Here is a 13839-nt window from a genome sequence, read left to right as displayed (position 1 = left end):
GGAATATTTATAATGATCTTAGGAAACTATGTTCTCTAAGAAAGTATCTGAGTGGACAAAGGATTGAGACTTACAGCTTCCAAGACACCCTTTCTCAATGGCCATTCCTCGATGTACTGACAGGTAAGCAGCAATATGATGTAGTTGGGAGATACGGTACCATTTGCCATGAGCCTCTACCAGTTCCATGTCTAATACGTGTAACAGTCCCAAAGAAGCTAAAGATGTACACAAAAAACCTGCAATTGTTGTTCCCAAACAAAAAGGACAGGAAATAAACCGAGTACACAGATGAACTTAATGCACTAAATTTCTTAGGATGTGAGTGTAACAGGACAGCCTAAACAAAGGGGGAAAAACCCCATCAATGGCGAAAGTATGTCGTACCTGCCTCTACCTCGCCGAAGGAGTCAAAGTCTTTATCCTGTCAGTTTCTGCAAGCTTTCTATGTACAGAACTCACAGCAAAGGTAACAGGAGTCATAGGTATTAAAACATGCAGGACTAGGACCTCCATCTTAAAGAAAAGCTTCACTTCAGTAAGGCAGTGTGTTCCTCCTTTGACTCTTCTGTCCTGAGATGCAGCTTTCTCCAGAACACTGAGAGTTCAAGACCTCTTGGGTGCATTAGTCTGGTCTTCAATTTGCCTTTCCTATAAGTTAAGCTTCTGAAGACTCACTATGCCTGCACCATCTACCCGGACGTAGATACTACTGCAGCTTCCTTTTGGTTAAAGTACATTGCAATATTTTTACTACCTTCTTAAAAACTGGAATGGGAGGGAAATTACCTGCAGAATTATATTTGTAATATATACAGTAGTAATAGATGACTACATAACATGTTATTCCAATAAATACTAAAGGCAGTGGTTAAAGATGGCTCTTCTTTTTGCATTTAGTCTGAGCTTTGTACTGCTTGCAGCTCATGGGAATTAACACGAGTCCAATCTGAAAGTTATGAATTCAGAAAAATCTATGTGCACATATATATATTCCTTCAAAAACAAATAAAGAAATAGAGTACTTAAAATGGATGACAATTTAAAATATATGAACAAAACAACAACAAAACAACCCGTGAATGCTACCACATCAGTTTTTTCCAATTTTAAGAGGTTTTATTATGTGTTACAAGAAACTAATATCTACTTGTTATATAAAACATATACATATATTTGAATCTACATCTCCAAAAATCTGTCTACTCTCTTAAATTTACTATCAAAAAATAAAGTGATTGCTACTTCTGTGACCTACATTAAAAACCACTAACTTAATGGGAACGAATTACCAGTTAATCATCAAAGTAAACAAAAATCTATCAAAAAATTGTATTGAAGTGCAGTACTTATTACACTGCTAAATATTACTGCAATCATCTACACAAAAATCATCTTTTTGTTCTTTACTCATTAATAATCACACTCTCAGACATAAATATTTTCTGTAAAATTAACATAATACATCTATATTTATTTTCACTTTTGATGAAAGTAACAATTTTTTGGTCTCTAATATTACAGCATATACTTTATCCAGGGGAATGACTGAATGCAAAGACACAGTGCTGGGGTTTTTTCTAATTCACGTTCTCCATGTTTAATATTTTGCTTCCGTTATTGAAATTTAAATTGAAAAGACTTTGTATTGTCCACAGCAGAGACCTAGTTCTAACCACAGTATGCCTATCACTAGCAAACTAAAATTGAGGCCCTGCCCTTGGCCCTGGGGCTTAATCTCTGGGTAATGCTGGAAATGTTGCTCCATGCATGGATTAGCAAATTAAAAGAAGTTACAAACCTCTGCTGTGACTTGTATAACTCCTGCAGTCCCTAGATCATCATCCACAGTTACAGAACTAGGTTTAGCTGTTTTGAAAAGACATGGTAGGTAAAAGCAAATTGACAGAAAGATTTCTATGCACTACAAGTGGGAACTATCCGTGCCAAAACCCAAAGCCACAGTGGTAAATATGCACAAGCATTTCATTTAGAATTAATAGGTAATTTTGAAAACTATCCGAGTTCCTTTTGTCAAATATAACAGGTTTTGTTTAATCAAAAAACTAACAAAAACCCTATGACTAGCTACCAAGCTAGAGATATGCCATTATTTAGAAATTTTGCTAATAAAGATTGCTATAAAACAAATTAATCCAAATTTTTTCCCCTGTAAGTGTTGAAAAGTTGATATTCCTTTCAAGCTTTCTGTAATTTCGTTTATATCACAATGTTTTAGCAGAACATCCAAATAGTCTAGCATCTTATATTGCACAACACATGAACTTTGTGAATGCTTTTATTAAAACTGTGATACTTATTGATCTCAAAATAGATGCAGGTATAATAACTATTATTATTATTATTATTAGCCTATTATAGGAAAATTTTCCCTCAAAACAATAACATATACTCCCCATTTAGAACTTTTTATTTTGTTAAATATTCTCAAGGGAAAAAAAATCCTGCAGCAACTTTCTAAACAATATTCTCTTCACAGAAGCATGCATTACTATCTTAACAAATAGAGAAATATCAAATAAGTGACTATTTGTACATTCTCAATGAATATTTGAGGAAGTGAGGATATCCAGGCAGCTTAATATTATGCATCTGATTAATGTGTTACGGAGGATGCACATAGAATATGCTACATTATATAGGCTCTTGGGATACCAACTATAAACCCTTTATATTTGTATATAAACAAAATTTAACACTCCCAGTAGAAATTTACCCAACATTATTATAATATTATATTATTATTTTAATATATTATTAGTATTAGTTAATTCACTGTCCAACTTTTCTGAGAAGGGGCTGCTGTATTTTAAGGAGAAATAAATGCTTGCTTGAAATTTATTAGAATCATGACACATGATGTCTTATCTCTGTTCTAAAGTGCTTCAACCAAGCACCAGTTGCACTAGCACCCAGATTGAGTTTGAGGAATTCAAATGAAGCTGAAACACCACCATCTTGCCATAATCCTGAAACACCAAAAATTGCAGGAAGCAAAATGGATTTCAGTATAACTGGTAAAATACTCTAGCCACTCTGCTCCCATGACTTTTCTGGCATGAAACACCATCTCTGACTGATGCTGTTATGTGATTGTGACTGAAGGTATCTTTAACCTTATGGAAACATGGTCTTTCTCACTAGTGGCATGGCCCCTTGACCTGTGTATAAAAGATAACAATTGGTTTTTGTTTGGCAGAGATGGTAGTAATGGGGACGGACCAGTAATGCCACAGGCTGGCTGCTCAGATGGCTCTATGGGCAGAAGGAAGGCTCCTCCATTTCCTGACCAAAAAAAAAGCAGAGAGCACCTGATGAGGCTGCATTTACCCAGCCATGTGAGCTTCATTTGCTAGTCAGGACTATGTTCAAGACAGACACGGGAGCCACTATGCATAGGAGCTGTTAGAAGGATTGGAAAAGAGTACATGCTTGGCCATTTCGCCCAACAATTAAATTTTGAGCACTGATTTTATGCAGTGATTACAATTAAGAGTCTTTCACTGCCTCTGACAATAATATAGCATATATTACTTTCCTCTTCTAGTACAAGGAACAGTAAAACAACTGGAGACTGGTGGCAAAATTGCAGGTAGAAAAAAATTAAACCAGGATTATAACACAAAGTCTGCAGAGGCTAACTAAAGTAAAACATTTCCTGATAGGTTTTCTTGGGGTTTTTTTTGTTGTTTTTTTTTTTTGCCCAGACCTTCCAGTCATAAATAAAGAACATGCAGCATTTCTCTGAAGTACCTTGTAAGCAATGATATTGAGAGCAAAACATAGCTAAACAGTTCTGGAAGTGTATTTACAAGCCAGAGTTGACCTAATGAATGGCAATGCTTTCTACATTCTGTTACTCAGTTTTGCTTCTTGTCTAACCTATGCAAACCACTTGAGGTGCAGAAGGCAATTCAGCACCCAAGCTCACTCCAGCCACTGTTTTTTCTGCAGAGTTCCAGCAAGGGTCCCAGTCTGCAAGCACTAAGAAGCTGATTCTGCAATACTGTTGTCTTTCTCCTAGGAAGTTGCCTGGGACCACCAACTCATTTCCCACAGGCAATCCAGGAGCCATCAGATGATAATGGGTTTTAGTTTCCACCCACCTGGGCTGCATTCAAACTAGTGACCTAAGGTGAAGGTCTCCACATCCCATTACCAAACCCTCAAGCCATTTAGGATCCTCACGTAGTAAGCTTGTCCTGCAACATAAAGTCAAGAGACAGTAAAAAGCTGTCTATATCTGAAATCTGTTCTCAAGTACATGGTCAGTCAAAGCCTTTTGGTACAAGTATGGTATTTCAGGTTTTAAATTGGCTGAATATTTTTCAGTCAATACTAAAAGCTCTGTGAAAGGAGAAAACAGATAAAAATCAAAATACAATATCATGCCATAAAATCTGAATTTAACTGTTTATATAGCCCTAAATTTAATTATTGTTATTAACAGATATCAAGGGTCTGCATGGTCCTGTTAAAAAAAATAAACCATCAGCAGGAATTTGAAAATGTTAAAAGGGATTCAAACAACATCAGCATCATTATCAAGACATTAAACTATATCTATTTATTTTTAATAAATTAAAGACTGAGCTACATGTAAATTACATGTTTAGCACTTAATGCTACATTCACATACTGTGTATTTTCTGTTCACTAATGCTAGACATTTTAATACACAGTTTAAAATATTAGGAGCTGTAAATTATCTTGTGTTAAATATGCCAAGTACTTCAGAAGTGTTAATTAATGTATTATTAAAGCAGTTTTTAGGAGGAGTGAGAAGATATTTTAAGAACTATGAGTTTTGACTAGAGTAAATGCACATATATTTGCAATTAGTTTAACAATTTAATAAAAAGGATCTTGTACTAAATAATATAAAAGGGCTTTTTTGGGGTGGGATTTTATGTTTTCTGGTTTTATTTGGTTTTCCTTAAATAAACATACCAAATACTATGTTAGGTTAAAAAGACTTTCACTGTAACACTCAGCCTTGAATTAATCAGATAAAGATGAAAGTGAAGAATTTTGCCACCAGTGTTTCTTAGTTAACTCACTCAGTTATGCCTTTCAGCTTGGTATATTTTATATGAAGGATATCTTGTTAAAACAACTGTTGAAGGCAAGTCATGTCATATCAGCTACACTCCATACCCTATGGGAGCTCAAATATTCCAAAATCTCTGTTAATATAATCCTGCCACACAATTCTACTACAGAAATACAGCAGGTTTTCAGTGACATGCAAGACTTCATATAAGTACCACATTATCGGTATGTCTTCCAGAAATGAGGTAAAGCCATCACAAGGATTATACTGAATCAATTTAGGAAGGTAAAAACTGTTAACAAGCACTATAATATAGCCTAGTAGGTGATTCTAATCTGTATTTATCAACTAACAAGTAGGCTGCACTTCTCAATTCAGTTTCCAGTACTGTAGGACTGCTGTAGGACAGCAATATTCTCTGGCTCAGGAGACAAATGCAACTTCTCAACAAGGGTTTGCAGCTTTCTAAAGTGAGATTTACTACGCATTATGCCACATGCTTCCACCATCCTTTTTCAAAGTAGTTTTAAAAAATATGTGGCTTCTTGCCTATCTAAATCTTTCGAGTGTGTTTTGCCCTGGTCACAAAGACTAAATACAATTGCTAGGACATCCAAAATCTCTTTTGGAATACTTCCTTCAGAGACAGAGTAATACCTGTTTTAGGGTTTTGAACCTCAGAAAAAGCTTTCACTGACTATGTGAACAAAACAGAGGACTACAGGGAATACAACAGAACTATGGAAGTACCTAAGTTCTCTGCTACTTCCAGAATGCACTGAGAATTCCCATGTTACAGAGACCAGAAAAGTGAAGACAGAAACAGTCATGGGGATGCTTAAGAATTTTCGTAAGCTAGTCAATTAGGAGTCTTTGCCAAGAAAGTCTTATTCTGTTTATTATTTGGACTAGACCCCAAATCAATTTTTTATTAAATTAGGAAAATCCTACATTTAAAAAAAAAAAAAAAGGAAAAAAACAAAAAACAAAACAAAACTTGGCAAAGTCAATTCTCCTGTTTAACCAGGCCACTCAGCAGGCTGACATTCAGCTTTCAGACTGTCTTTTTCAAAATACTTTTTTACTGACAGAAGCTGCTATAAAAAATTTGTCTCGGTGTCCAGCTGATGATTGACGGTGGGGCCAGAGAGACTGCAGTAGGCTTAAGCAAGGAAAAAGAGCCCTAGCTGTGCCACAGTGATAAAGTAGAATGAGGTTTTCACACAGTACAATAACGGAATATGCTGAGTTGGAAGGGACCCACAAAGATCACCGAGTTCTGCACAGGACCATCCCCAAGCATCACACAATGTGCCCAAGAGTGCTGTCCAAACACTTTTTGAACTCTGTCAGGCTTGGTGCTCTGACCTCTTCCCTGGAGAGCCTGTTCCAGTGTCCAGCTCTGGATGAAGAACCTTTTCCTAATATCCAGCCTAAACCTCCCCTGACACAGCTTCAGGCCATTCCCTTGAGTCCTGTCACTGGTCACCACAGAGAAAAGATCAGCATCTCCCCTCCTCCTCCCCTCACGAGGAAGCTGTAACTGCAATGAGGTCTCCCCTCAGTCTCCTTCAGGCTGGACAGACCAAGTGACCTCAGCCACTCCCATACGGCTTCGCCTCCAGGCCCTTCACCATCTTCATTACCCTCCTTTGGATGCTCTCCAATACCTTTATATCTTTCATTTATTCTTGTGGCACCCAAAACTGTCCCCAGCACTGGAGGTGAGGCCGTCCCAGCGCAGAGCAGAGTGGGACAATCCCCTCCCTTGCCCACCTGGTGATGCTGTGCCTGATGCTGTGCCTGATGCACACTTGGCCCTCCTGGCTGCCAGGGCACTGCTGACTCTGATTCAACTTTCTGTCAACCAGGACCCCCAGGTCCCTTTCCATGGCACTGCTCTCCAGCATCTCATTCCCCAGCCTGTATGTACATCCAGGATTAACTTGTCCCAGAGGCAGAATCCAGCACTTTCCCTTGCTGATCTCCATATGGTTGGTGATTGCCCAGCCCTCTAACTTGTTAAGGTCTCTCTGCTGTGTCTCCCTGCCTTCAAGGGAGTTCAACAGCTCCTCCCAGTTTTTTATTAGTGGCAAACTTGCTTAGTATCCCTTTCCAGTCCTGTGTTCAAGTCATTTATGAAGAGCACAGGGCTGAGGATGGAGCCCTGTGGAACCCCACTAGTGACAGTCTGATGTCACCCCATTCACTGTAACCCTTCGTGCCCAACCCATGAGCCAGCTGCTCACCCATCCCAGGATGTGTTTATCCAGCTGTGTGCTGGACATTTTGTCCAGAAGAATTCTGTGACAGACAGTATTGAAAGCTTTACTGAAATCCAGAAGAAATATATCAACTGGCTTCCCCTGATCAAGTGGGTGGGTTACCCAGTCATAAAAGGAAATCAGGTGTGACAAGCAGGACTTTCCTCTCACGAAGCCATGGTGGCTGTGATCAGTGACTGTGTTGTCTTTCAGGTGCTTTCCAATGTCTCCCAGAATAATATTCTCCATAATTTTATCAGTCACTGAAGTGAGACTGACAAGCCTGTTGTTTACAGAGTCCTCCTTCTTGCCCTTCAAAATCAGGACAACATTTACCAGGTTCCAGTCAGCTGGGACCTCTCCACATTCCCAAGACCACTCAAAAATCATTGAGAGAGGTTTGTGATTACATCAGCCAGCTCTTTGAGGATTCTCAGATGAATCCCATAGATTTGTAGGGATCCAGCTGGAGCAGCAGATCCTGTACAGTTTCAGGGTCGACTGGGAGTTGACCATTCTCATAGTCATGGTTCTTCAGCTCAGGGCACTGAGACCCCCTTCATCTGTCATCTGCATTGAAGATGGAGGCAAAGAATGCATTAAAGAGCTCTGCTGTGACCCCGTTTGTGAGGTGACCATCCTCATCCTGGAATGGGCTGACGTTATTTCTACACAGCCTTTTACCATTAACATATTTGAAAATCTCTTTTCATTGTCCCCCACAGTTCTGGCTTCAACTCCAGTTGAGCTTTGTCTGCATGAATTTCCTCCCTATTGTGGCAAGCAATATCTTTTTATTCTTCCCATGTCACCTGACCTTGCTTCCACTGGGCATTCACCTTCCTTTTTTTTTTTGTTTATTTCTAAGAGAAGATTCCTGTTCAGTCAAGTTGGCTTCCTGCCTTGCCTGCTTGACTTCTGTTGTTTGGGAAATGCCTGCTCCTGTGCCCTTAGGAGGTGTTTAAAAAGTGACCAGTACTGATGGACTCCAGCACCTGCAAGAACATTTTCCATGGGAATGTCATTCACTCATTCTCAGAGAAGCCTGAAGTCTTCTCTCCTCATGTCCAGAGCTGAAGTTGTCCTGGCACTTTTTCCTGTGTCAACAGAGATGTTAAACTCCATTACTCTGTGGTCACTGTGGCCAAGACAGCCACCAATCTTCACTTCACTCATGAGACCCACTCTGTTGACAAGCAGCAGATCAAGGAGGGTGTCCTTCTGAGTTGGCTCCTTTAGGACCTGTCCCATGAAGTTGCCATCCTGGTTTTAGAAATCTTCTGGCCCACGTTGTACCAGCTGTATGATGCTCCCAGCCACTTTCTAGGAATTTGAAGTCTCCACAAGGACAAGGGCAGTTAACTTGGAAGTGCCCTTTAGTGAGGAGGTGTCTTTTCAGCTTTTTACCGGCTAGTGCTGGTAGTTCAATGCCTTAGAAAGCCTCGAGCAACCCAGAGAGGTAGCATGGGCAATCTAGCATTTTAGTAGCTCTAAAATCAGTAACTGTATCAGCTGCAAAGCAAATACCTCTAGCAGAAGCAAAGAGGGAGAAATATAGCTCTCTGCTCACGCTTAATTAACCACAGTTAGAACCTTCCAAAAGAAACAGACAACAAGAGATGTTCACAGAAAGGGGAGCAGAGCCAAAAGAGGGCGGGGCCTCCCTTGATCTTCTCTTTTATTAGGAGAAGGGGAAAGGGGCAGACTGGGGGCGGACCCGGGGTGCCCGGCCAATCAGACACTGCTGAAGAGTCTGAGTTACATTTGGTTCTGCCCGCACTTCGAACAAAGGAGCTCGGAGCACATGGCAGGAGCAAGTGTCTTTGGGAGGGGGAGGGGAAGCTCAGAACAGGCAGCAACACCTTAGTCCCTCAATGAATGATTTGTCAGCATCATCGTCCAGCCTGGGAGGTCTATAGTAGACTCCCACAATGCCATCTGCATTATTTGTTTGCTCCTTGATTCTTATCCAGAGGCTCTCAACTGTGCCATTGCCAAGTGTGAGCTCCATACATTCTACCCCTTCCATTACATATGGTGCCACCCCTCCACCTCTTCTGCTCTGACTATCCCTCCTGAAAAGCCTGTAACCATCTGGCAGGGAACTCCAGTCACAGCACTCACCTCACCAGGTTTCGCTTTTTCTAGTGATGTCAAATCTCTGGGACTGGACCAAGGCCTCAAGCTCCTCTTGTGTTTGTTCCTTATGCTGCGAGCATTAGTGTAGAAACATTTCAGGTGTGGTACTTTGTAGCCAACACCCAGTGAAGCAGATTGAGGGATCCCATTAGTGCTCATTTCCTCCAGTTTTGGCACACCATCCCATCCTTCATCACTGGAGAGCCTGGTTTTGTCCCTTTCCCCCTTCCAAGCTATTTCAAAATGAGGCCCACTAGCTCCTGTGCTAGAACTCCTTTTTTCCCTCTGGAATAGGTGCATCCCATCAGGTATCAGTAGACCAGGTGTTGAGTAGATCCTCCCATGGTCAACAAACCCAAAATTTTTCTGCTGATACCAGCCTGAGAGCCATGCATTGACCTGTTACTGGAAGAATCGATGAAATCACTACCTGTGCTCCTGTTGCCTCTACCAATTGTCCCAGGCCCTGGAAGTCTCTTTTGATTGCCCTCAGACTTCTCTTTGTTATTTTTCCACTGCCAGTTGGAACAACCAATAATGGATAGTAATCAGGGGGCCTTACTAGACTGGAGAATTTTCCAGTAATATCCCTTATCAGAGCCACTGGGAGACAGCATACTTCCCCTGTGAGTTGGGTCTGGTTTGCATATTGGACCCTCCATTCCTCTTAGAGTCTCCTATGATAACTACCCTTCTTTTCCTGCTAACAGAGGAAGTCTTGTTGCCAGGTACAGGTGGTGTTGTCTTAGGAAACCCCCTATCCCACAAAGACCTTTCCCCGCCTCATCAGTTGTCTGGCCTTTTAGTTCCAGAGTCTCACACCTGCTGTATAAGTTACCAGTCCTACTTGTCAAATTCTGAGGAGGAGGAACCTTCTTCCTGGTACATGTGGTGATCTGCTTTCAGCCTTCACCCTTAACAGTCCCTTGGCTAACAGTCCTGTGACTAATTACCCTGCAGGGTTCTGAGTCCATCTGCTTCTCCACTACAATGGAGGTTCAAGACTCCTAAGAGTCCTAAAACTGCAGCAGCTCTGACAAGAATTGGTCTCTCTCACTTGCTCGCTCAAGTACTATGTAGCCGGTTCATTTCTTCCTGTAGCTCCTTCAGCTGGTAACAAAGCTCCTGACCCACAGCACACCTTCTGCAAAAACTGTGTGTCAGCCCCAGCATCCTGAAGAGGCATCAGACACTCCTGGCAACCTGTGACCTGTGACATCTACCATCGGCAGGCATGGCTGGCCAGAGGCCCCTGACATAATATGGACAGATAAAAGCACGTTCAGGACGTGTTTCTGAGACAAAAGAATGAAATAACACTAATGATACAATAATAGGAAAAATATTAAAATGAAAGTCTAGAAGGACAACATAAATAAAAAACAGAAAAAGATTCCATCATCCTTTCCTAAAATGTTTGAATGAAAAAGAAGCAAATCCACTGTCTAGATCTGACAACTTTATACATTTTCCAGTATAATGGAATCTATATCTAGGACCCAGATTTTGAAGTCACAAAAAGCTGATTTCCCTGCCTTTGGGTTTCTGATATTCCAAATTTTAAATCAGTCAAATATTCTGGTTTTAGATCATTAATTGATTTTAGCCACTAACCAGACAATGAAGTTTTACCAAAAGCCTGGTATATTGAATCAAAAAACAGCCACAAAGATTCAGCAGTAAACATAGGTAAGCATAATGTTTAAAACTGACTAATAACTAGTGGTAGTATTGAGTCAGATTTGAATATTTTTGCAATTAAAATAGCTACATTTTTTCTGTCCAGGGAAGAAAGAAACTGCACTACATGAGGAAGCCTTTCTTCACCCAAAAGAACTCCAGAAAACCCCACAGCAAAAATCTAAAAAACCCAGAGAAGCCACAAAAGAGTGTTTCATTTGTTATTATGGAAAGGGCACTGAAGTGTTTTAACCAAGTGGTCCTCTGCTGTGTCCTGATTGACTCTGCAACTGAGAATGCAATTAGCTACTTGCATTGAGCAGTTAAATCTCTCTATAAGTGATTTCTAGATGGATATGGAACTCAGAGGCCTTGTTTTGTTTTCCAGAAATGTTACAACTGCAGTCAGCGTATCTTCAGTGTATCTGACCAATCTGTAAAGTCTTAACAGTAAGCTGGCATGCAAAGTATCTTTCATCTGATCCATAACACCGTAGCAGCCATGGAATACTCCTTTCCACTCATCTAGGTATTGTGTTCGGGTTTCACTACATCCACAAGCTTTTAAGCCTCCTCTAGTCTGAGGAAACTGTATTATTGTCTTTAGTGATTTTGCTGGCACAATGACTAGGCATGGACCTTCCTGGTTCCCCCTCCACAACAGACTATTCTATTCCAGTAAGAAAATGCCAGCCTTGTTCTCCAGCTGTCAGGAATAGAAGCAAAGAGCATGAACCCCTGTAATTTTGACCTCATCCTTTCCAGTACACATAGAAGTTGAAGAAAAGGTATACAGATTTTTCCATGTGTTCCAAAGTACCCTTTACTTTCCTAGCACACAAGGCTGTGGACAATACAATTCTTAAGTTTCCCTGCTATCCATGAGAATTTCTTGAGCTTCAAGCAGTACCCTTTCAGGACCACAGGTCTGTCCACACCTTTTTCTGTCCCCTCACCACCCCAAGTCAGCCACTGCCTGTGCTATTCTCTTCAGCCACATTTCTTCAGCTTCAGCTGACTTTCAGCTAACCAGGGACCCTGCTCCCACACCTTGCACGAGTTTCATTTGTCTCAGTAAGCATGTAACCCATTCATCCCTCCCAAGTCCAAGCCAGTATCTCTGGCTCTACAGTTTTAAAGACTCAAGAGTTAACAGATGCCCTTGTTTCTACTGTTCTGACCTCTCTTCCTATAGGCATGTTCTGAATCAAATGGGAATGATTTAACTTTTCCCTTGTACATATTTGTGTGTCCCTGAATAAATTACACGTGCACACCAGTGTGACAACCAAACTCACACGTCTGTAGACACAAATAGCTACGCAGTGCAAGCTACAGACTCAAATCGTGATCCACCCACATATCCAGAGGGTACTCATCCTAAATGCCTAGTTATTTACACTGAGTTTCTAAATTGCAAACAGTGAACTGCCTTCCATCGCAAATATTCTTTGATGAACATGCTCTAGATATTTCATATAGCCTATTTAAACTGTATTATGACAAATAGCTACAGAAAGAGAGAGCTGGAAGAATAGGTAAAATGCTACTGTTCCAACTAGATAGGATTTTATGTACCCAGGAATTAGTGACTATGCAAGACACAAGGCAAATAAGAGGCCAGTCTTACGGCAATTGAAATAGTAGCTGCTATTACCTTTAACTATCTAATAAAGACGTATTCATCTCAAGGAAAGTAGATCTTATTGAATTTATATTAAATCCAACCTTCCTCTGACAATTTGAAAAACGAGTCTCTGGAAAAGTCACCCAATTATTCTGGTAGGAACTAAAAAGTACAAGTGTGACAGAGCTTTTCAAGAAATATTAGTGAGAGACAAAGCAGATTGTTGAGGTTTAAGGACATAGAAGACTTTAAATGACAGAAAAAAAGAAAAATATTCAGGGTGTTCAGACTTTTCTTAACAGTTCTTGAAAGATGGTGGGTATATGGTGAAAGGGGTTAAAAAAAGGCTCAGAGAAAAAACACGCATTGCACAGTTACAAAAACTGATATCACACAGCAGAACATGTTTTGAGAAAATTGTGTCGAACATATACAAATCAAGGGGGTATTTTTCATCTGACTAGAATGAGGATAAAAACAGTATTATTTTCACATACTAAATCTGCATCCAGATACACCATTGAAAAACCTCTAGCCAAAAAAAACACTGTAAGCCAATAGTATGATAGTTCATTCTACTGCAGTTTTTTTTTCACCAGAGTAGCAAATTACATCTGTGACCTAAATTTTCGTATGTTTATTGAGAGAATTGTTCACTACCATGTAACAAACATTGTGACACTGGTATTCATGTTTTAACTAGTATTTTTTGAGTCCCTTGCATTTGAGACCGTAATCAAATTATGTTGTACAGTTCCCCAATTACCTTCCTGCTTCATTGTATTTACCTGTTTTCACCTGGCAGAGACTCTTTGCAGTGTTCCTCTGGAATGCATACTGTGGTTTCCCAAACACAAGCCTCAAGTCAGGGCAAACATTACTGGAAGTGATGGGTACATTAAAACCACTAGCAGGCACTGATCTACCCATCCAAGCACTCCCTAAAGCTCTACAGAGTGCTGGTGGTCCCTGACACAACAAAGAATGCAGACATCTTTCTGGGGCTGGAGGTGAGGAAACAGTGAGTACAAGCAGTGGTAGAGGAAGCTATGGGG

At 40.4% G+C, this 13839-nt stretch overlaps 1 protein-coding gene across 7 annotated transcripts in view; it reads right to left on the bottom strand.

Moving 5' to 3' along the window:
• NPAS3 (neuronal PAS domain protein 3) overlaps positions 1–13839 on the bottom strand; it is a 599417-nt gene that overhangs the window by 492419 nt on the left and 93159 nt on the right. Inside the window, exons 2-3 of one of the 7 annotated variants that reach the window (XM_069017788.1) lie at positions 9463–9547; positions 4128–4223 (exon numbers count right to left, since the gene is read on the bottom strand). The exons of 5 other annotated variants lie outside the window; for them this stretch is intronic. In XM_069017788.1, the coding sequence (XP_068873889.1) occupies positions 4128–4138 (11 nt within the window). In that variant the 5' untranslated portion in view covers positions 4139–4223; positions 9463–9547. The remainder of the gene's footprint in view (positions 1–4127; positions 4224–9462; positions 9548–13839) is intronic. One more of the 7 variants, XM_069017787.1, reaches the window with a different exon arrangement.

This window comes from Aphelocoma coerulescens, chromosome 5 (genome assembly GCF_041296385.1).
Source record: "Aphelocoma coerulescens isolate FSJ_1873_10779 chromosome 5, UR_Acoe_1.0, whole genome shotgun sequence".
In the NCBI taxonomy this organism is placed as follows: domain Eukaryota; kingdom Metazoa; phylum Chordata; class Aves; order Passeriformes; family Corvidae; genus Aphelocoma; species Aphelocoma coerulescens.
Note: the sequence above shows the minus strand (reverse complement) of the source record. Positions and strands in the feature narration are given on the sequence as shown.